General features: G+C 46.3%; 1 protein-coding gene across 1 annotated transcript in view; it reads left to right on the top strand.

Moving 5' to 3' along the window:
- Positions 1-22,689, top strand: part of COL22A1 (collagen type XXII alpha 1 chain) — a 142,652-nt gene that overhangs the window by 9,478 nt on the left and 110,485 nt on the right. The window contains exons 2-3 of the mRNA XM_077351434.1: positions 6,135-6,289; positions 8,180-8,746. Coding sequence (XP_077207549.1) covers positions 6,178-6,289; positions 8,180-8,746 — 679 coding nt within the window. The 5' untranslated portion in view covers positions 6,135-6,177. The remainder of the gene's footprint in view (positions 1-6,134; positions 6,290-8,179; positions 8,747-22,689) is intronic.

Consider the following 22,689-nt stretch of genomic DNA (forward strand, 5'->3'; position numbering starts at 1 on the left):
GACAACCTTTATCTAGTCTTTTGAAATCCAGTGACTCAAACTTCTCCATGCTAGAAAGAGCGGCTAGCTCCTTTATCCAGGAAAGTGCAAACTTGTGTCAGGAAGTTTAAAGATGCAAAGGGGAACAGCTCCAGCTGCTTAAAAGATTTAAATAATTTTATGGAAAAGAGGACAGAGAGATAGTCCTAACAGTCTAACTGACTAGCTGTTTTAGTGGGAAAGCAGTCAGGAACTGTACTTTTTACCAGTTTTTTTTTCAACTTTTTGACCATGAAGATATACTTCAGGCTTTGAGTTACCAGGAAGTGATGTCAGCTGGCCACACCTCCCTGCCATTCCCTACCCAGAAGAGAGAGGAGCCCCCCCTCCCCTTCCCGTCCCCCCTCAGCCCATCATTGACCACTTTTGGACGGGGTGGATCAACCTGCCCCAGTAAGGGCAGATTAATAAAAAATTTGAAACCCCCTTTTCCCCCTCTTCACTCGGAGCTGGGAATGGCAGGCACAGAGTAGGAGGGCTCTCCCCATGCTGTAGACTAGCAATCCCCAACATGTGGGTTGCGGACCACATGTGGTCCATCGACTAATTGGAGGTGGGCCGCAAAGGACACCTTCTCCCCTCCCCCCGGCCCTTTACTTCATCTCCCCCCCCCCCCCCCGGCCCTTTACAACACACTTCGGGTGTCCTTGTCTCCCATCACTCCCGGATGGGACTCTCTCATTGCAGAGAAACAAGCTCAGGGTTCCCATTGATTTGTCATTGTCATGAGTTAAAATTTCCATGAAAATAAAATGTTCCTTATGTTCATTGTTGTGGCGTGTCTGTATCTTATTTTGAAGGGATGTTTAAACATTACCATAGCGACCAGAGTCAGAGAGCGTTAGGGCAGTGGTTGAGAGTAGAGGAGTAAACTACCCCCCCCCAACGGGCCTCAGTAAAATTGTCAAGCGTTGAGTGGTCCCCGGTGATAAAAAGGTTGGGGACCACTGCTGTAGACTATTATGGCATGTCAGTACGAGGGTTGGGAAACCCAGCTCTAGGTAAAGGTAAAGGTATCCCCTGTGCAAGCACCGAGTCATGTCTGACCCTTGGGGTGACGCCCTCCAGCGTTTTCATGGCAGACTCAATACGGGGTGGTTTGCCAGTGCCTTCCCCAGTCATTACCGTTTACCCCCCAGCAGCAAGCTGGGTACTCATTTTACCGACCTCGGAAGGATGGAAGGCTGAGTCAACCTTGAGCCGGCTGCTGGGATCGAACTCCCAGCCTCATGGGCAGAGCTTCAGACTGCATGTCTGCTGCCTTACCACTCTGCACCACAAGAGGCTGGGCCAAAGAGCTAGCCCATCCTACTCCAGGGCATGCCACTAACTTTTCCAGCTTTCCGACTCCATGAGTCTGTCTGGAGCGGGCAAAAATACATTTCTAGAGTCTCAGCTGGTCGCCGGGCTGGAATTCCAAACTGCTCTTCTGTCAAGGGACCATTTATAGCTTCTCCCGAAGCGGCCGTCTCTTTGCAAGAGATCGAGGCCTGTGCAGTGTCGTGATCTAAGCATAGTTTAGAGACCGGGGGATTATGAATGAAGCAACAAAACCTTGCTGCTATTTATCGCTTACCCAAAACCCTCCATCTGCTTGGCGTTTTCTTTCCCTGTAGGTGATGCAGGGAGAATTTACACTTCCGCTGGGATGGATCAGTTTATATTTATGCAGGGCCCAGAAGATTAAGCTCCTATTATCCTTAGACGCCAACAACACTCTCTGGGACCATATTAGCAAAGAAGAGAATCCACAGAGTTTGAATCAGCAAAGAGGAGCAAAAGAGGTAGACATGTTGAAGAGGGGGATGACTTGTTCCCTACAGCTTTAGAAACAAGGATGAGGATGAGGTCCAACAGGTCCAAATTAGGGGAAAGAAAGTTCCACTTAAATATTAGGAAGCATTCTCTAACCATGAGGGCTGTTCGTCGATGGCATATGCTGCCTTGGAGGGTGGTGGAGTCTCCTTCGTTGGAAGTTTGTAGGAGGAAATTAGATAAAGCACCTGCCAGGAGGTTGTGCTTTTTTAAGTGGTGGGGGCTGGACTGGATGGCCTTTGGTGGTCTCTTCCAGTTCTGTATGATCCTGATTCTAAGACAGGAGGAGAGTTCAGAGCTAGAGTACCCAGCCCAGAAAGAATGAGGAGGATCTGCCTTGGATCATAGTCATTTTTTTCCTTGTTGTAGACAGACTGTTGACATTTTTAATCTAGGGTTGTCTTAGGTAAACCTCCTGAAGTGGCTTCAGCAACACTAGATGTTAGAGCTTCACTTTGTACCACTCAAGGGGAGGCCCAAAGAGGTCATTTGGTTCAGAGAATTCCATTATATGATGCAACAGCCTGTGTTTAGAATCACAGAATCATAGAGTTGGAAGGGACCATTCAGGCCATCTAGTCCAACCCCCTACTCAACGCAGGATCAGCCCAGAGCATCCTAAAGCATCCAAGAAAAGTGTCTATCCAGCCTTTGCTTGAAGACTGCCAGTGAGGGGGAGCTCACCACCTCCTTAGGTGGCCTATTCCACTGCTGAACTACTCTGACTGTGAATTTTTTTTTCCTGATATCTAGCCTATGTCGTTGTACTTGAAGTTTAAACCCATTACTGTGTGTCCTCTCCTCTGCAGCCAACGGGAACAGCATCCTGCCCTCCTCCAACCTTTCAAATACTTAAATGTCCCCTCTCAACCTCCTTTTCTCCAGGCTGAACATTCCCAAGTCCCTCAACCTATCTTCATAGGGCTTGGCCCCTTGGCCCCAGATCATCTTCGTCGCTCTCCTCTGTACCCTTTCAGTTTTACTGTTTACTGGGACTGATGCTGTTTGCTGTCCATCTATTTCTTTGGGAGCTGGCTGGTTATCATGAGTGGTTTGTGTGGCTCTTCAAGGGGTGGCCACTTGCTTTTGGTCTCCTTGAGAGCCAGCAGGGAATAGTGGTTTAAGAGCAAGAGGCCTACACCAAAGGATCTTGCAACCTTAGTAGAGCTCCAGTTCTTGCCTGGAGGTTGGCAACCTTATTCTAGGGCAGGCTGGAAGGGTTTCTGAAATAGGTGGGAGTTAATTAATTTTAAATATATTTTTAATTTGTTAAATATTTATTGGGTAAAAGGGACTATATATGGTCATGACAACCCCCCCTCCACAAATTGTCAATGATACACATTTTATACATGTTGTGAACTGCCCTGATTCCACTTTGGTGGAGAGAATGGTCTAGAAATTCAAACAAATTCAAATAAATTCAAATAAATTCAAATAAATTCAAATAAATTCAAATAGAAGTCACTCCTGTATTTACTCTGGAACTAACACTATTGGGGCAAATGTACTTGACCACTGGAGATAATTTTCAATTTTTCCTCTCTGTTAAATCCTCTTTCATCTTCATTTCACTCTAGTGCAAAATAAACCTGCATTTCCTTCTTCAGAGGCATGCTCTCTTCTTTTCCTGTTTGGGTGCCTCTAAATCAGAATTACATACAATTTGCACACATTGTATACACTGATTACATTGTATAGACTGGGTCTAAAATACCCAGAAACGAAACCCTCAATGTCTTTACATTGCAAACAGATTTACCAGAATACGAACGAAGAACAGAACATGAAAAGAAACAGGGACATCTACTGGGAAAATTTCTGAACTGCATGAGTCACACTTATGGGCTACCTAGAAATCTAACCAGGAAACAGAATGTTGAACAAACAACAAAATAAAATAAAATGCAATTATTGTCTAATTAGGATTAAAAACTACAGACAAAGATGTGCATATATACAAAGATGTCTTTAAAAATGCAAATCCACATGTAGGTTGCTGTAAACATGGATTTATGTTTTAAAAGACATCTCTGTATGTAGTTTTCAATTCTAATGATGCACATTAGATAATAAATAATTGCATTTTGTATTTCATTTTATGTTTACTCAAACTTTGGGTTCCTGCCTTGATTTTCCAGGTTGGGTTTTAGTTCCCCTTTTGGTTTGATTGCCTAGAAATCTCATACAGATGCTCTTTGAAGTTGATAATCAAGTTTGGGAAAACTTCCAAGCTTGCAGATCTTTGGCTTTGAAATCTGACTGCTTTGCAGCCTGGCTGTATCAGAGAAACAAACCCCACTGTTTTCAGCGAGCCAGGTAAGCGAACCAAGGGTTTCATACTGAAGATTTCTCCTCCTGTGATTTTTAAGGTTAGCAGATGCAGGAGATGTTTCCTTAATTGGTCCTTAAAGTGAACTGACCACACAGCCAATTTCCTTCAGCTTTAGACTCCTAGAATCCTAGAGTGGGAAGGGGCCATCCATCCCCTCCCCGATCTGTCTATGTCACTTCCAGGTCTCGTTGGCATGTCGGATTAATTTCTAGCTTTGTTCCCTTTTGGAGGTGGGGCCTGACAGCAGAAGAACCCCCCCAGGCCCCCCCTAGTGGTCAGGCATCCCTACTCAAAATACAGTAGGAAAGTAAGTATCATGCAGGAAAGCTTGTATGCAGTTCATGAACCCTTGGGGCTACCTGATGGCCCTGGAAGGGTTTCCCAAAGGACTGCGAGTTAATTAATTTTAATATATTCATTAAATGTGTTAAAAGTTTATTGGGTGATATGACCTTATATGATATGACCTTATACCCTCCCCACTCCAAAATGGCCAGTGATGGACCTGAAGGGGGTGGGAAGGGGAGGGGCCCCAGGTGGGCGTGTCCACAGCTCTGCTTCCCAACCATGTTCTGCATGATTGCACCTCTTCTGGGGTTTCTCGAAGCCTGAATAATGTTTTATGGGGTCCTCAGTGGTAAAAATTTGAGAAGGGCTGCAGTAGAGACTCCTTGAGGGATAAGTTAGATTGCTTCAGTCATTTCAAAAGAGTTCACTGTAACTTCTTTAGTGCCAGTGATGCAACTGATACTCAGCATTTAATTTCCAATAAACAATAGATACATGAGAGGATCCAGAATTTTAGTTGTTGCATTCATTATCTGCCCTTCTCCTGCAGAATTTGAATTTCTGTTATGAGGGTTGTTATGATTTGTAATACTGTCTCTGCAGTTATTTTTCTTGTGACCTTCTTCCCCTACCCACTGGCTGCCAGGAGCCACCGTGGCAGAGGTAGCCAAACTGTGGCTCTCCCAATGTCTAAGGACTACAATTCCCATGAGCCCTTGCCAGCATGTGAGGATAAGCAAGGTCTGTAGTGTGCATGACTCAACAAAATATGAAGAATCTCCTACAGGGGGCACTGGAGGAGACGTGTATTTAGCATAGTTCAATTAGGAACTTCCTGATATTTTTTTAAGGAATATTTGATTAGCTGAATGTTCAACCTCTGGTTCCGCATTTGCCTTTAGCTTTCTCTCCACAGCCTTAGGCACAATTACTTTTGGTGGCTTCCGTGTCTACAGGGTCCAAGGCCCCTTTCTGAACTCCCTAGGGCCATAGGAAGCCCTTTTCTATCCAAATCCCCTTCTGCATCCTCAACAGAAGGTGCAAACACTCTTGTAGAACCGTTCAGATTGAGCGTTCTGAGACAGTTGGTATTAGAAGTTTCACTGCCACTCGGTTATCTGGTCTTTGTACGTTCCATTCTGCTCCATCCAGCGTGTCCATCAACACCTCCCCCCAAAGAGGGATTCCTGAGCACTGAGGTTTACACAGAGACACAGTCACAGGGGTCAAGCGTTTCGGACCGCAGCTGGGTCAATTGCCGGAGATATTACAATTGCCATCCAGTCAATCCACTTCAGAGCCGTCATCTCCCTCCCAATGGGTTGGAAGCCTAACCTGGAGGCATAATTGTTTTCTGGGGAGAGTTTCCAGTCTGTTGCTCTGACTGTATGGTCTAAGTTGAACTTCTGTCACCCTAAATAATCCAGGGCCTATAATGAAGGAGTACTTAAGCTGTTCTTTCTAACGCTGGTGACCTCCGTTTCTTTGCCTGTGTACAGTCTGCTTCTCAAGAGGAACAAGGGAGGAGAGGAAGACGCATCTAAATAAGAGTTGTAAAAGTTTCTTAACTCCTCAGAGCTCCTCCTTTCACTGCTCCCCCCACCTAGAAAGACCACTCCCTGAGTTAACCATTTCCTTCCCTTTGTTTTCTTTCTAGACATGGTGGATTTGTAGAATAACTGGCATCAAAAGTGAATTCTATGTTTCCGGAGAAGGGAGACATGCCCTTTGCAGGAAGATGCTGGATAACTTGTGTCTTGATACTTCTTCTTCTCGTTGGGGAAGGAAAGAGCACTCAGGTTCAGAGAGCAGGTAAGTGCATACTAATTTCCAAGAAGTAACAATGGGCTTCATTCATTCTTCCACAAGATGGCTAGGCTGGAAGAGGCGTTCTATAAATCCTTCCTTCCTTCCATCCATCCATCCATCCATCCATCCATCCACCCACCCACCCACCCACCCACCCACCCATCCATCCATCCATCCATCCATCCATCCATCCATCCATCCATCCATCCATCCATCCATCCATTTTATTTATTACTGGTTTTATAGACAGCCCCTCCCCAGCAGCAGATTTAGGGTGGTTCATATCACAAATCATATATACAGTTAAATCAACAAATACCACCTTGTAGTGCTCTGATTTTCCCCCTTGAGTTGACCTTTCAGTTTAGTGGTGGAAACACTGGAGATGAATGGGGAGAAGTCCACAGATTTTGTTGGCTATATTAGCTTGTTCCGGCCTCAACCATAAGGCTGGTGGAAGAGCGCCATTTTGCAGGCCCTGAAGAACTGAGGTAGTTCTGTCAAGGCCCGGATCTCAATTCCCCCAGTCTGGGGCCTTGGCCAAAAAGGACCTGGCGCTGGTTGAAGCCAGATGAATTTCTTTCGGACCTGGGGCCTCCAACATGTTGTCAGCACACTGGGTCTTTAAAAAAAATGACTAAATCAAACTTCTGTTCACTAGAAGAAGGAGGAGAGTTGGTTTTCTACCCCTATTTTCACTGCACAAAGGAGTCTCAAAGCGGCATACTATCACCTTCCCTTCCTCTCCTGTGAGGTAAGTGGGGCTGAGACAGCTCTGGCAGGACAGCTCTGGGAGAACAGTTCTAACAGGACTGTGACTAGACCAAGGTCACCCAGCTGGCTGCATGTGGAACAGTGGGGGAATCAAACCCCATTCTCCAGATTACAGTCTGCTGCTCTTAACCTCTCCACTACACTGGCTCTTTCACATAGGTGATGGCAAGCCATTTCTGAATGCCTCTTGCTTTGAACATTATAATTCATTTTCTACCACCAGCCACATGCAACTGCCTTATAGTGAACCAGGGTGCTGTTCCCTCATGTTCACTATTGTCTACTTACTGACAACAGTTCTCCAGAGATCCTCCCACAGTCAATACTTAGACCAGGGCCCATTCCGCATACATAGGATAATGTACTTTCAATGTGCTTTGGAAGCTGGATTTTCCTGTGCAGAATAGGAAAATATACTTCTAAAGTGCATTGAAAGTGCATTATCTATTGTGTGCAGAATAGGCCCAGGTGGGCCTGGAGGGGGTGAGAAGGGGAGGGGCTCCAGGTGGACGTGTCTACAGCTTTGCTTCCCAACCACATTCTGCACGATCACACTGCTTCTGGGGCTTCTCGAAGCCTGAAGAATGTTTCAGGGGTTTCTCAATGGTAAGAACGTTGAGAAACGCTGACCTAGACCCTTCCCCTGGAGATGCAGGGGATTGAACCGGGGACCTTCTGCAGGCAAAGCAGAGGTTCTTCCACAGAGCCAAAGCCTCTCCCCCTAATCAGATTGAAGCCTGGCTGGCTGGCTGTTCTTTTCCTCCCAGTATGTTGCATGCAAAGGGGATGGATACAGATGAAACAGAGAGCAGTTTGTTGGGATTCCAGAGGAAAACAGCAGCCGCACAGACACGCAGACGGAGTAGGCGAAAGGGCTGGATTGAGATATTGCACAGCGAGAGAGAGAGAAAGTTTGCATAACAAGTTCAGATTCGCTTGGGAATGAAAAGAAGAACAGCAGGGCAATGGCCATCTAAGGTGGCATGCCCACTTGGCCCAACAGAGGCTAACAAGAAGTAACTCCCGACACAAATTGCTGTATGGAACAGGACATGTATTTGATGCTAGTGGCCTTGCTCCTGTGCTACCTCTCAGGACTCCCCTGTGTTTCCCCCACAGGTTGCAAGAGTGTCCACTATGACCTCATCTTCCTCTTGGACGCCTCCTCCAGCGTCGGCATCGACGACTTCCAGAAGGTCCGCCAGTGGGTGGCCGACCTGGTGGGCAGTTTTGAGATTGGACCCGACAAAACCCGGGTGGGCGTCGTCCGTTACAGCACTCAGCCAATCACCGAGTTTGAACTGGGCACGTACGATACCGAGGCGGAGGTCAAAAAAGCTGCCAGGAAGATCCGGTACCACGGGGGCAACACAAACACGGGGGACGCCCTACGGTACATCACACAGCACAGCTTTTCCGCCTTGGCTGGCGGGAGGCCCAACGACCCCAGCGTTAAGAAAGTGGCCATCCTTCTGACGGACGGCAGGAGCCAGGATCACGTCTTGGAGCCAGCCACCGCGGCACATAAAGCGGGCATCAAAATCTTTGCTGTGGGCGTCGGCGAAGCTCTTAAAGAAGAGCTGGATGAAATTGCTTCTGAACCCAAGTCTGCTTACGCTTTCCATGTTTCCGATTACGATGCCATCGATAAGATACGAGTCCAGCTGAGGAGACGGCTTTGTGAGAGTGAGTAACCCTTTTCCTCGGCCACAATTTACGGGCGACAGATTCTCCCACGGGTGGACGGGACTTGTAAATGGATGTTGTTGTTGTCATTTCAAAGATGTGGAAATAAGAGATTTATTGTTTGGGTTAAGTTGGCAGGAATATTACTGCCAATGAAGGAGGGGAGAAATTAATTCTACCCCAAATATACTAATAATGTTGCAAGGGTCAAGCAAGCTACATGCAAGGGTCAAGCTGCATCACATAAATTAATATTGAATTAAATATTTGTTATATGGTGCACACAGCAGCAAAGTTCAAGCTATAGCGTGCACATATCTGACTGCGTTAAAAGTCAAGATAAGCTTCACAAACGCTGTAAGGATTTCACATATATAGTTGATGAAGTTATCAAATGACCAGCATAAGACTATATGAATTCGGGCCTCAGGGGTCAGTAATTATGTTTAGGGGAAGCTTGATTTGAATTTTAATGCAGCCTTTGAATCGATCCCCATGGTTTTACCTTGGTTACTGTGCACACTGTATAATAAATATTTAATTTGATATTATTTTATTTGATGTAGCTTGACTCTTGCAGCATTATTAGGAATTTTACTGTTCCCAGTATTTATTTATTTATTTATAGCTTGTTTTTCTCAGTGAGACTCAAGGTGGTGTAAGTCAATGTCAACCATCAGATGAGATGTGGGATCAATCAATCAATCGATCGATTGAATGATGGAAACTAGGAATGGACGATTTGCTTCACATAAGGTGAAATAATGCTGATTCAGGTTCTTTTGGGCTGTATCCAAGCTGAACTGCCCATCCCTGCACTTTAAGTTGTCCTAATCAGCCTTACCTGAAATGCAATTCAGTGATTCAGAAGTGATTCAGAGATAAGGCAATGATTCAGAGATTCGGCCACGCCACTAGTTGAGACAACTGTTCAGCAATGTCATAAGATTGTGGCCATAACAGAGAATCCACGTCTGTGAGCACTGGTTGATCTAGCCTGTTTGGTGTTTTCAGAAGGTCTTACTCAGATGTGCAAAGCTGTCACAGCAGAAAATAGCAGGATAGATTGTCCTGTATATAAGAGGTTCAAAGGCATTGAAGGGCTTTGTATGGGATTTCCAGGGCCTTAAACTGTGGTTGGCAACTTATGGGCAGCAAGTAATGTGTCTGCAGGATAGGTGTCATGCGCATGATATGCTAAGCTCCAGATAAGAACTGAGATGTGACATTACGTCCCAGCCAGAGTCACTGAGTTGACAACAAGGGTAGACCCACGCAGAACACATTGCAGCAGTCTAGTCTCAATATTGATGGGTCTAAGATCAGCTGAGTCAAAGTGGGGGAAAGCATCTTCTAGGCCAGGCTTCCTCAACCAGGGTTTCCTGAAAAGGTGGGAATTAATTAATTAATTTCCGTATAAGTGTGTGCCCAGCTACACTTCCCAACCATGTTCTATGGGAATGCACCACTTCTGGGGTTTCTCAAAGCCTGAAGTATGTTTCAGAGCTTTCTCAAAGGGTAAAAAAAACTTGAGAAGGGCTATTGTAGGCTTAGAAAAAGGTTGAAAGAAAGAACTGTCTGCAGCTGTTTTTGTTGGGATATGCAAAACCTATAGTACAGGGGTAGTCAAACTGCGGCCCTCCAGATGTCCATGGACTACAATTCCAAGAAGCCCCTGCCAGCATTTGCTGGCAGGGGCTCCTGGGAATTGTAGTCCATGGACATCTGGAGGGCCGCAGTTTGACTACCCCTGCTATAGTACGTGTGATCCAACAGAGTATGACGAATATCCTATTAGGGGACATCAGGCGAGATGTGCAGTTAGGATATTCAGATTCGCTGCCATGGGACTTTCATGCCACCTGTGAGTGGGGATGTGATGAAAGGAACTGGGTGAAACCGAATTAAAAAGATGAAGCGATAGTGAGCAATGGGGACGCAGGATGGTGCTGTCTCCCCTGACAAATGCCATCGAGAGGAACACTGGCTCCTACTTGCCATCCGCACGAGATATATTTACTCCTAGGCTCCGTTGACATTCCAAGCTATAGTTAACCATCCATATTGGGGGATTACTGCATGATGGCAGCTGGGAGATGCAGGGACTGAACCGTAAGCATTCCCAGCATGCCACAGGACTCTTTTCAAGAAGGAGCTGCCAACTTTTCAAATGATCATTACGACCTGTGACAGAAGGCTGTTTATTTACTGCTTTTTCGGTCACCACCGACTTCCAAGCTACTCAGGACAACCTTGTTGCTGGCCGAGTTTAAATCTGCAATGGAGATGCGCAGCGCCGGCTGCTTAAAGAATAACATAGTTTTATTGAAACGAGAAACAATCGTTGTGAGTGAGAGAGAGGAGAGAGAGAGAGTCCTAATTGTCTGGCTAACTGTTGTTCCACAGCAGGCTTTAGCCAGGGTTTCATGAAACCCTGGGGTTTCTTGACCGCCCTGGAGGGGTTTCCCAAATGGGAGGGAGTTAATTATTGTTTTATTTTTAAAATTTTAAACATTTATCAGGTGATATGACAATATATGGCCATATCAGTCCGCTGCCCCCCCCCCACACACACCCCAAGATGTCCAATGATGGGCTTGAATGGGCTGGGAGGGGCCCTGGGTGGGCATATACACAGCTCTGCTTCCCCAACATATTCTGTACTATCACATCACTTCTGGGGTTTCTTGAAGCCAGAAGAATGTTTCAAGGGTTTCTCAAGGGTAAACAAGTTAAGAAAGGCTTCCTCAGGAGGTGGTGGGTTCTCCATCTTTGGAAATGTTTAAACAGAGGCTGGAGAGCCATCTGACGGAGAGGCTGATTCTGAGAAGGTTCAAGGAGATGGCAGGTGACAGTGGATGAGCGATAGGGTTGTGAGTGTCCTGCATAGTGCAGGGGTTGGACTAGATGACCCAGGAGGTCCCTTCCAACTATGTGATTCTTCTAGAAGAAAATAGGGTGTGCTCAAATGAGCAGGAAGTCTACAATTAAGTAATCAGGACACTGATGAGATTTTTTTGGCAAAATATCAGCACGTCCTTAATGTTATGCTGACTGCACATCTCTTCTGATGCCCCCTGCAGGATGTTCTTCATATGCCATTGAATCATGCACACTGCAGATCTCACAGATTCAAATACTTATTTCACGAGGAGCAACATTTAAAAATGAATAGATCTGTAAACTAATAACGTAAAAATAGAGATGGTTCCCTCCCTGCTGATCAAAGTGGCTGATTCATAGCATATTTGGGCTACTTTTTTGCCAAAGGATGAAACATCAGGATTATGTTTTCCAGACTGCAGAAAGGTGTCTCCATCACAAGGACTGGACTTCATTTGCAGAGTGATTTAAGGGGATTGTAACTTTTTAATTTCATGGAGACATCATTTTTTTCCTTCCGATTCCATGTCCAGGAGGACAGCTTTACCTTTTCCCCTTCTTTCCTAACATGTGGCTTGAATTATTCATTTATTTGAGCCATCTTCGTCTTGCAGATGTTTTAATCAAATGCACCTCTTTTCTGCTTTTAGGAATGTGAGGCTGGATTAAGGGAGCTAGGAAATAATTATGTGGCCAGTTCCAAGTTGGGAAATTTGTGGAGGTTTAAAGGTGGGGTGTATCTGGGTCAGGAATTGGAAAGGGGTGGGGCCTCAGTGGGGTAGAATGTCACAGAGTCCACCCTCCAAGAAAGGATGCTGGACTAGATGGACCACTGGCCTGATCCAGCAGAGCTCTTCTATTCTTATCAGAGGAGGGCCTCGGTCTCCATGTCCTCTTGTCAGCCCCCCAGAGGAACTGGTTGGCCACTGTGTGAAACAGGATGCTGCACTAGATGGACCACTGGTCCGATCCAGCAGGGCTCTTGTTGTTGATTAAGGTTGAACCGAAGGCAAAAAGCAGTAGAAACAGCAAAGGAAGAATATTATAGCTCTTCCAAAACCCTCCTTTTATACCAAAAATACTCCTATGCAAACATTCTATCCAAATTGTAAAAATCAGTGCTGCAGACAGTCTTCTGAAACTTTGAGAGAAACACAGGAATCACATTCCCCCCGGGCAGCTAAGAATATCACTTCCTTTGTGGTCCAGAAAACAAACTCTGTTGATGCCAGTGGGTTATTTTTGTTTGCTAAAATTGCAGGGTTAGGGTTCCGATCTCCTTAAAGACTTTATGGAATTACACCCAACATCTTAATTTCTTGGTTTGAGCCGGTATAGAATCTTCATATGGCAACATTCAATTGTTCCCCAATGTAGAGCTAGGTTGACCTTTCCTCTTATAGGGTAGATTTTGGGATTGCAAATCATTCGGATGTGATGCCTCCTTGTCTGTGCTGGAAATTGGTTTATTTTGTCCTTGGGCAAGGGTTAATTTTGGAACTCATCCTGCTCTAGATGTTAGGCTGTCAATCGAGCAACGATAAGTAGTATGACACTAGAATTGTGAACTCCCAGTTTGGGGAAACCTGGAGACGTTAGGAGTTGAGCTGGACTTGGGCAGGATTTGAGGTGGATTTGTTCAACAATTATTGGGTAATATAACCATACATGGTCATGTCTACCAGCCCCATCCTCCAAAACGGCCAATGATGGGCCTGGAGGGGGTGGGAAGGGGAGGGGCCCTGGGTGGGCGTGTCCACAACTCTGGTTCCCAACCATATTCTGCATGATCACACCACTTCTGGGGTATCTCAAACCCTGAAGAATGTTTCAGGGGTTGCTTGATGGTGCTGCTCTGATGACACAAACTAAAGGTGAATCTCCTCTCATACTGGTTCCTCCAGCCATTTCATGGGTCTTAATTGGCTCACACTCCAAACTAGATGGAAGGGGACTGGTACTTTTTCAGGAAGGGGCAGGACCGCTGTCTGTCCACCACACCTTCACTTTTCCTTTTCTCCCAGACAGCCTGAATGAGTCTCTTCTTCCAACTTCTTTCTTTCTTCTTCACCTGCAGTCTCAGACTCGTGGCGGTGTCCTAAACAGTCGGCTTTTTCAGTTCTGAATACTTCTCAGCCCCCTCAGCGCCATTCCTCATGGACCTGCAAGGAGGCCGTAAAATCCCACGCAAGGCCGGAACTGCCCGAGCAGCCTTTGTCTGCCTCCCGAGGAGTCCCCAAATTGCTTTTCCTTCCCCCAGATTCCCTTTCAGCCCCTGCAGAGCCTTTGAAGTGTGCAAAGGCTTGCTCGTTTTCCTTAATTCCGAAGAGAGTGACAGGAAACTGGAGAACGAATTGCGGTTTTCAGGTTTCAGCATGGCAGATTGGGTTAACATATTACAGGCCCACGTGTCAGGAGAAGCCACGTGCTCCACTGGGCCTGATTCAGCTGCAAATCACGCCACCAGGTTCTCACATTTGTCTTTGACATCTGTGCATCTGTGCATTCGCCTTTGACATCTGTTTTGCACTGTCAGATCCGTTTCACTGTGGTGGACTGGAACACCTAACATTTTGTTGAACATCCCAGGTGGACTTGAATTATTTTTGCATTCTGTTCCCATTGGAAATAGGATAAAGAATGTGGACCAAGGACATCATCTTATATTAGGGATTCATGATCAGGTCTCATTGATGTTTAATCCGAGCTTGGAATGTAGCCAAAGCACATAGGGATGCCAGCCTCCAGGTGGGACGGGGGAATCCCCTGGAATGAGAGTTCATCTCCAGACTAGAGAGATCAGTTCCCCTGTTCTTCTATGGTAGATTTAGCTTCTACCATCAATTTTTTGCCCATAAACTAGACAATCGCCCTGACATCCCAAATATTTCTATGTCACTTCTGGATCATGGTGGAGTCATGTAGACACATATCTGAAATGTCAGGTGTCCCTTCCTTTGAGAGGGTGTCAGTCCCCCTTGCCGGTCAGCTGATTAGAAGTAGAGAGGAGGGGCCTAACAGTGGGGGGCCCCTACCCCCATGGAGGGGAGGCTGTATTACCCCAACGCATAATTCTAACTGGGTGATCTTGGGCCTGTAAGTCACTCCTAGTTCAAAGGAACATTGTGAGATGCAAGTAAAATGACTTAATCTTATTTCAGGGAAGGTGGAATATATATCATAGAATCATAGAGTTGGAAGGGGCCATACAGACCATCTAGTCCAACCCCCTGCTCAACGCAGGATCAGCCCTAAGCATCCTAAAGCAGGATGAAAAAAAAAAACAAAAAACAAAGATTGGGGTGGCCAAACTGTTGCCCTCCAGATGTCCATGGACTACAGGGCAGGGGCTGATGGGAGTTGGACATCAGAAGTTTGGCCACCACCAGCAAGCTGATTGGTGTGTACAATTTTACTCTGACCATGGAACTGGAATGTAACACCATTTACTTTTTCTTTTTCAACTACTCTAAAATCCGATTCTTCTGGAGGTAGCTTGACGTGGCATTCCCCTCCCCACCCATGTCTTGACTTGTGGCTCAGAGCCAGCAGTTGATCCCAGAATACACTAAGCTCTCGTGAGTTTGGTTTGCTTGTTACCACAAGGCCAGCTGGCTTCCTTTTATAGATATGGCTTGATGCGGATGGGTTTTTCTTTTCTCCCAAACGACACTTGCAAAGTTGGACTTGCCCTTCCACAAAATGCACACAAAACCTAGGACTTGGGGCTGTGTCAATCAAAAACTCTGCTATTGGCGAGGGTTGGGTCTGTGAGCACCCGAGGAGACACACCCTCCCAATCGACGCCATCCTGGCCACAGAGATCTAGCTGGAGGCCGGGGCTGGAGATGTTGTGACTGCAGGGAGCTTAATGAGAAAGGATCCGATCTTATCCATTGCAAGATATCATTTTACGTCCCTGTTCAAATGTTATGCTCAAGCGTCTTGCAATAGTTGGACCGGACTTTCTCAACCAGGGTCTTGTGAAATCCTGGGCTTTCTTGATGGCTCTGGAAGAGTTTCCTGAATGAATGGGCGTTAATTATTTATATATGTTTGTAAATAAATGAGACAGCAGGTCTGGGAGGGGCAGCATATAAATTTAATTAATAATATAAATAATTTTTTTAAAATTGATAAACATTTATTGCAGGGGCAATCAAACTGCGGCCCTCCAGATGTCCATGAACTACAATTCCCAGGAGCCCCCTGCCAGCATTCGCTGGCAGGGGGCTCCTGGGAATTGTAGTCCATGGACATCTGGAGGGCCGCAGTTTGACTACCCCTGATTTATTGGGTGATATGACCATATATGGTCATGCCAATCTGCTCCCCCCCCTCCCCAAATGGCCAATGATGGGCCTGGAGGGGGTGGGGAGGGGAGGGGCACTGGGTGGGTGTGTCCACACCTGTGCATCCCAATCCTATTCTACATGAATTTGCCACTTTGGGGGGTTTCTCAAGGCCTGGAGAATGTTTGAGGGGTTTCTCAATGGTGAAAAAGCTGAGAAAGGCTGGTTTAGACTATGCAAGCAAAAAAAGTATAGGAAGGTACAGTATGACAGAACAAGTCAAATAATCCGGTACCATTGGCAAACAGCAAAATATTGTCCAGGTATGTGATCAATGTTTTTATTCAGACAAAACCTTCAGCATTCCAGTGTTGCAAAAGGCTGGTCTCTCCGCTGTGAATAGCAGCAGACTAACCACCGGTCTGAGGCTTATTTTTGATAGATGCAGCTGAACAAATTCTTCTTCATAACGCACAAGCTCAATTGCATTCCAGGATCTGGGGAGACCCTTTAAGCCCTGTGGAGGCATCATTAGGAACTCATTCTCCCATCCTTGAGAACCATTTTGAAGAAGATTTTGTTCAGCTGCAGCTATAAAATTAAACCTTACACTGGCTGTAGGAGTCTCACAACGGCTTACAATCACCCTTCCTTCCTCTCCCCACAAGAGACAGCCTCTGAGGTAGGTGGGGCTGAGAGAGCTCTGAGAGAAACTGCTCTGTGAGAACAGCTCTAACAGGACTGTGACGAGCCCAAGGTCACCCAGCTGGCTGCACGTGGAGGAGCAGAGAATCAAATCCAGTTTGCCAGATTAGAAGCCTCTACTCTTAACCACTACTCCAGGGGTGGCCAAACTCGCTGTCCAGATGTCCATGGTGTGGCAGGGGCTCATGGGAATTGTAGTCCACCCCTGTCTACCATATTGGCTCTCACAGTACAGAGACCAGTCTTTTGCAACATGGGAATCCTAAAGGCTTTGATTATACACTGCAGATTTCAACAATAGTTTGCTGGTTGCCTGGGGTGCAGAATTATTCGTCTTGCAGTGGTTAGACTGTTGGACTAGGGGATGGGAGACCCAGGTACAAATCCTCCCTCTTCCAAGGAAGCTCACTGGTTAACCTTGGGCCACTCACAGACTCTCAGTCTAGCCTACCTCACAGGATTGTGGTGAGACCCGAACGGAGAAGGGGAGCACGTTATAAAATGTTTTGGGTCCCCTTTGGAGATAAAACGGGGGCATAAATGGGGTAAGTACTGTGAGTAAAGATATATTGAAGGATTGCTGCATAATTTCACTAGAGCTTGGGAAGTCTACATTCTTTGTGGGGGGTATAAGGCCATGGAGTCTACCCCCCAAAGCATCAGTTGTCTGCAGGAGAGCTGAACTCCTTGGTTTGGAGATTTGTAGTGAACTACAACTGGGTTCGAGGGGTCTGATTGGCTGGTCTCATGTGGCTGTGTGTGGGTGCTGTGACACAGTTTACTAATGTAACAGGATTAACTTTTGCTTATATATTCCTACTGTCATGATGGTCAGTTCTTAGCCTGACAAAGAGGGCTTGCACTTGAAAGCTCATGCCTTGAATAAATTTTCGTTGGTCCTCAAGTTGCCACTGGACTCTGGTTTTATTGTGCTACTTCAGACCAACACGGCTACACATTTCAACTAATCCCCACACATTGTTCTCATAACCCTCTTTGGCCTTCCGGAATGTGGTTGTTATGGGGGGAAACGTGTAGCCCCCCCCAGGGAATCCGCCTTTTGCTTGAATCAAATACCAAGTTTTAGGGTGTGTCTGTGTGTGTCAAACCAGTTCCCAAAGCACAATTTTGCGAGATATATTTGGCTTTCTGGGCACAGCGGCTCGATGCCATTCTTCTGTTTATATGTCTCAGATGGGCCGAAAATTCCTCTTGGAAGACCAGAGCTTTTGGCTACTGCTTGCTTTTCCCTGTTAACCCCGACAGGAAGTCTCTTTGTCTGAAAAGTCTGTTTTCGCAGCTCCTTCCTTTCCACTATCAGGGCTCTTGTGGGAGAGAAGAAGGCTGAGTCTAGACGCATTCCCCCTCCCTCTCTGATGACTTCAGCAGGCCGGCCGAATGGCTGCTTCAGAGGAGCAGAGGATGTAAAGGAGGGGGCAGGGAAGGGAATAATCTCTCTCCCCCCCCCTCCCGATTAGAAGGCTGCTTTGAAAGGGAAACCAAAGGTTTTGTTTGCCTACAAGTAGCAGAGCATTGCTGCCCTGGGCTACGAAACTGCCATGATGTTTTTAGTATATTGATATATTTCATTTATTTCCCCCCAGTGGACACCCAATCAAAATTGTATCCTCCACACTTCCCCTTTTATCCTTACAAAAGGAACTCAGCAAGGCATCGGTTCGAGGGAGAAACTCAGCACACCTGGAGATTGTGGGCTGCTGCTGCATCTCTCTTGGCCTGTCCAGGTGTTATCTCCTTGAAGGGATTGTCTCTCTTTTACTCATTATGCACGGCAGCAGCCATGCCGGGATGCTGCCGGGCATTGCATCTGGGCACCATGCCCGACACTTCCTGCACATGCATGGGGGAGGGAATCACCCAGCGTATGTGGACTGTCCCAGTGTGGTACACACTCACTCAAAACACGTGGAAATCCTGGTATGCTGCCTGGAGGTAGAAGCAGCAGGGGTTAGAAGCAGCATGGGGGCCCCATGCACAGTGGTGGGGAGCAGCATGCAAGACATGGGGGGACTCCCCGGCCAGCTCCCCAGCTCCGCGGAGCTGACAGGGATGCGATGTGTCCCTCTGCTGATTATGCACAGCGCCAGCCCTACCTAGTCCTCACTGGTGACCATAGAATCCCTTACTGCAAGCCTTCCAGGGCTCTGTGCCAACCCTCCTGACACACTGGATCGTGGCGTTAGCAAGAGGCCCCAGGAAATGGGCCAGAACAGGCGTCTCCTTCATTTCTCCGACATACATATTTTTACTCCGGTAGGTCTCTGTTGTGGCGAGGGAAAGCCAAAGGGATCCCTGCCTCTTTGTGCCTCCCACCCACAGTAATGATGGGCTTTTTTTCCTGTTTGATAGAAGAACTGAGTCGCTGATGTATTTTGGTCCTGGGGCCTAGACTTCAATAGAGGCATTCTTTCCAAAGCTCACTGTAAGCAAGTTCAGTGTAGGATTGGAAGAAGAAGAGTTGGTTCTTATATGCCGCTTTTCCCTACCCAAAGGAGGCTCAAAATGGCTGACAATCTCCTTCCCTTTCCTCTCCCCACAACAGACACCCTGTGGGGTGGGTGAGGCTGAGAGAGCCCTGAGATTCCTGCTCGGTCAGAACAGTTTTATCAGTGCCGTGGGAGCTCCTAACCACTACACCAAACTTGGGTGGGTTAAAATGACAATCCGGGGCAGCGAACGGATAACACACAGTGCCCTCCTTTGTATTGTGACTCGGCATCAGCCAGCTGATTTCAATAGAGTTTCGAGCGGAATAACTCTGCTAAGGATTGCACTGTAAACAGCTGGAACCAAATAAAGTGAATACATATGCCCAGTTTATGTCATGTAATTAACTCTGAATTGTATGATAGATTGGGGCTAAGAAAATCCACTGGGAAGCCAGAGATTGAATCTATAAAACTGAAACAAAAACAAGTCATGCCCGGGGGCGGGGAGGGGACGTATTTGGGGGTGTTTAATCCCCCCAAATGAAATAAAAGAAACAGCACCAAAAGCTACGCACCGAATCAACGAAAACCTATTAAAAATGGTACATGATTTTTTTTAAAAAAATAGAAAAATGGTTTTAAAATTCAAGGAAAAGTGAGAAAGAACTAATGAAGTTTCACGAAGTTTCTGGAATGTATTTTAAATCTCCTCCCTGGTAAAAATCATGTGTGGGGGGGGGCTTTTACTAGGGCAAAGGTGCTGGAGAAATGAAGGAGGAAAGCTGGAAGGGGGTGACAGGTAAGGTTAGGTTGGCTGGAGGTTAGGAAGGAAGAAGGAAGCAGGAAATGGAGAGGTTTCAGGGGTTTTCAGGGAAAGGAAAGAAGATATAGTGGCAGAGAGACTGTAGGGGAAAAACAAGGTGCACCTTGCAAGTCCTTGCATGTTCCCCAACTGCATGTGTGCCAAATTATACTGTATCTTATACCTGAGTAAGAGAGGAGAGAGAGAATCCCAACAGTCAAAGTGACTAATGTGATTTAGGGAGAGCAAACAGGAAGTGTGCTCCGGAAGAGCAGGAAGTCTCCAGCAGAGCCAATGAGGACACTGGAGGAGAGTATTTGAAAACACAAAGAAGTTCCTAACCTCAATATGCAAACTAACTTCATATTTCATCTGATGCCCCCTGCAGGGTATTATTTGCATGCATTTAAACCATATACAAGAGCCTCTTGTGGTGCAGAGTGGTAATGCAGCAGACATGCAGTCTGAAAGCTCTGCCCATGAGGCTGGGAGTTCGATCCCAGCAGCCGGCTCAAGGTTGACTCAGCCTTCCATCCTTCCGAGGTCGGTAAAATGAGTACCCAGCTTGCTGGGGGGTAAACGGTAATGACTGGGGAAGGCACTAGCAAACCACCCCGTATTGAGTCTGCCAAGAAAACACTAGAGGGCGTCACCCCAAGGGTCAGACATGACCCAGTGCTTGCACAGGGGATACCTTTACCTTTACCTTTAAATCATATACACTCCAGTTCTTGTGGATTCCAACACATCTCCCTGAGGATAGACAGCTGCAGCTGGCGACTGCAGAGGGAGAAACATCACATGCATTATGTCCCTCCCTCCCCGAGTCTCCAGCCAGCCTTTGATCAAGCTGTCCTGGCTTCTTTTCCACAAAGTTCCTCTGAGGATTGATAAGAACCCAGGAGTTCTTCTGCCTTGTTCCTACGCAACAGAGCAGACTTGAACCACCAGAAGCTGGAAGGCTTGTGCTAATGCATGCCGGCTTTTCGTTAAATGCCCATCCCTGATAGTCTCTATTAAATCCATGGGTTCAGTGAAAATGCGGACACTTCAGATCCAAACAGCCAGAGCTTAACTAGAACCAGAAAACACTTAACACGGAAAAGCAAAATGGGGGAGCTTATAGATGTGTTTGAGACTCCTGCCAAGACACATGATTGGCCCTTAACGGGAGCCCATGATAGGTCCATAAGTCTGTTTGCTGATAGGTTAGAAAAAGGGAGTCAATCTTTGCTTTGAATGTCCACAGACACTACAGTTACTCTGCTCCGCCATTCTAGAGAGCCAGTTTGGTGTAGTGGTTAGGAGTGTGGACTTCTAATCTGGCATGCTGGGTTCGATTCTGCACTCCCCCACATGCAGCCAGCTGGGTGACCTTGGGCTCGCAACGGCACTGATAAAACTGTTCTGACCGAGCAGTGATATCAGGGCTCTCTCAGCCTCACCCACCCCACAGGGTGTCTGTTGTGGGGAGAGGAATGGGAAGGCGACTGTAAGCCGCTTTGAGCCTCCTTCGGGTAGGGAAAAGCGGCATATAAGAACCAACTCTTCTTCTTTTTCTTCTTCCTCTTCTAGATTCAAGTGGGTGGCCATGTTGGTCTGAAGCAGCACAGCAAAACAAAACAAAATCAAAGTCCAGTTAGTCTTAAAGGTGCCCCTGGACTCTGATTTTCTTTTATCATTCCAATCTAGTGAGTTTTCGTCTTAAAAGAACAGGCTACGAGGACTGACATTTGAGGACCGTCTAGTTTCCAGTGTTCAAAAACAAAAATCAAACAAAAAAATCCCTCTGTTTTTTATAGCAGAACATTGTGTCAAGTGAAGGTTTTTAAGATCAATTACTCTTTTAAGAGTGGCTGGTAGAAATCTTAAATTTGACAAACCTGTGCTTTGGGGAGCTGCAGTGCCACCTACTGGCTCCCTTTAAAACTTCAGTCTACTTTTTCAATGTTTTTTGTTGTTCATCTGTATAGCCAATACCGGGGGGCTTTCCTGCATTTTGGGCATAATAGTGTGAAGCCTGTTGTATGGCAAAACGCTAGAATTAATCGTGACTCACCAGCACTCCAAATATCTCAAGATGTCTTGTGTGTTTCTGGCTGCTTTATGCACATCTTGCACTCCTCACTCACTTCTGGAAAAGAGAAAAGAGAGAGCAACATGCTTTAGTCCTGCCTACCACTGTCAATCACTTTGGGCAACCAATCCCCTTCTGGCATTTCAGATTGACACGAACTTCTGGTGATTGCTAATTTTTTTTTAATATACTTATTCATTTAAATATCTATTTACATATTCATAGAGGTTCCGACAATCTTGGGAGAGGGGGTTTCCCGGGCATACAATGAGAATCTTGCATTGGTGCGTGCTGACAGGGGCTTATGGGAATTGTAGTCCATAGACATCTAGAGAGCCACAGTTTGGTGAAACCCAGAAGGCTCAGGCCAACCTCCGAGGCTTGACCTGTGACTCTTTGTTCCTCCCAGATGTTCAGGGGAGCATATGTGCTTCTCCTTGGCCCATTGGCCCCTCTTGATTCATTGCAAATCCTGCTTCAGCCTCTGTGTGACAAAGAGCCGTGCAGGGCAGAGAGCTTATTTTACCAGAGTTTCTGTTTGGCCGACATTGCCTGTGATATAGATTGCGGCAAAGGAAATGTGTCAGGTTGTCCTGTGCCTACCCTTCAATAATTTCCCACTCTTGGAGAAATGAATGCATGCCCCATAAAGAATTGCTTCCATTTATATGCTAACCCTCCACCCTGGATGTGCTAAATAACCAGAATGCTTTGCACGTAATAAAAAAAATAAA

The sequence above is a fragment of the Paroedura picta genome, chromosome 9 (genome assembly GCF_049243985.1).
Source record: "Paroedura picta isolate Pp20150507F chromosome 9, Ppicta_v3.0, whole genome shotgun sequence".
Taxonomy (NCBI): domain Eukaryota; kingdom Metazoa; phylum Chordata; class Lepidosauria; order Squamata; family Gekkonidae; genus Paroedura; species Paroedura picta.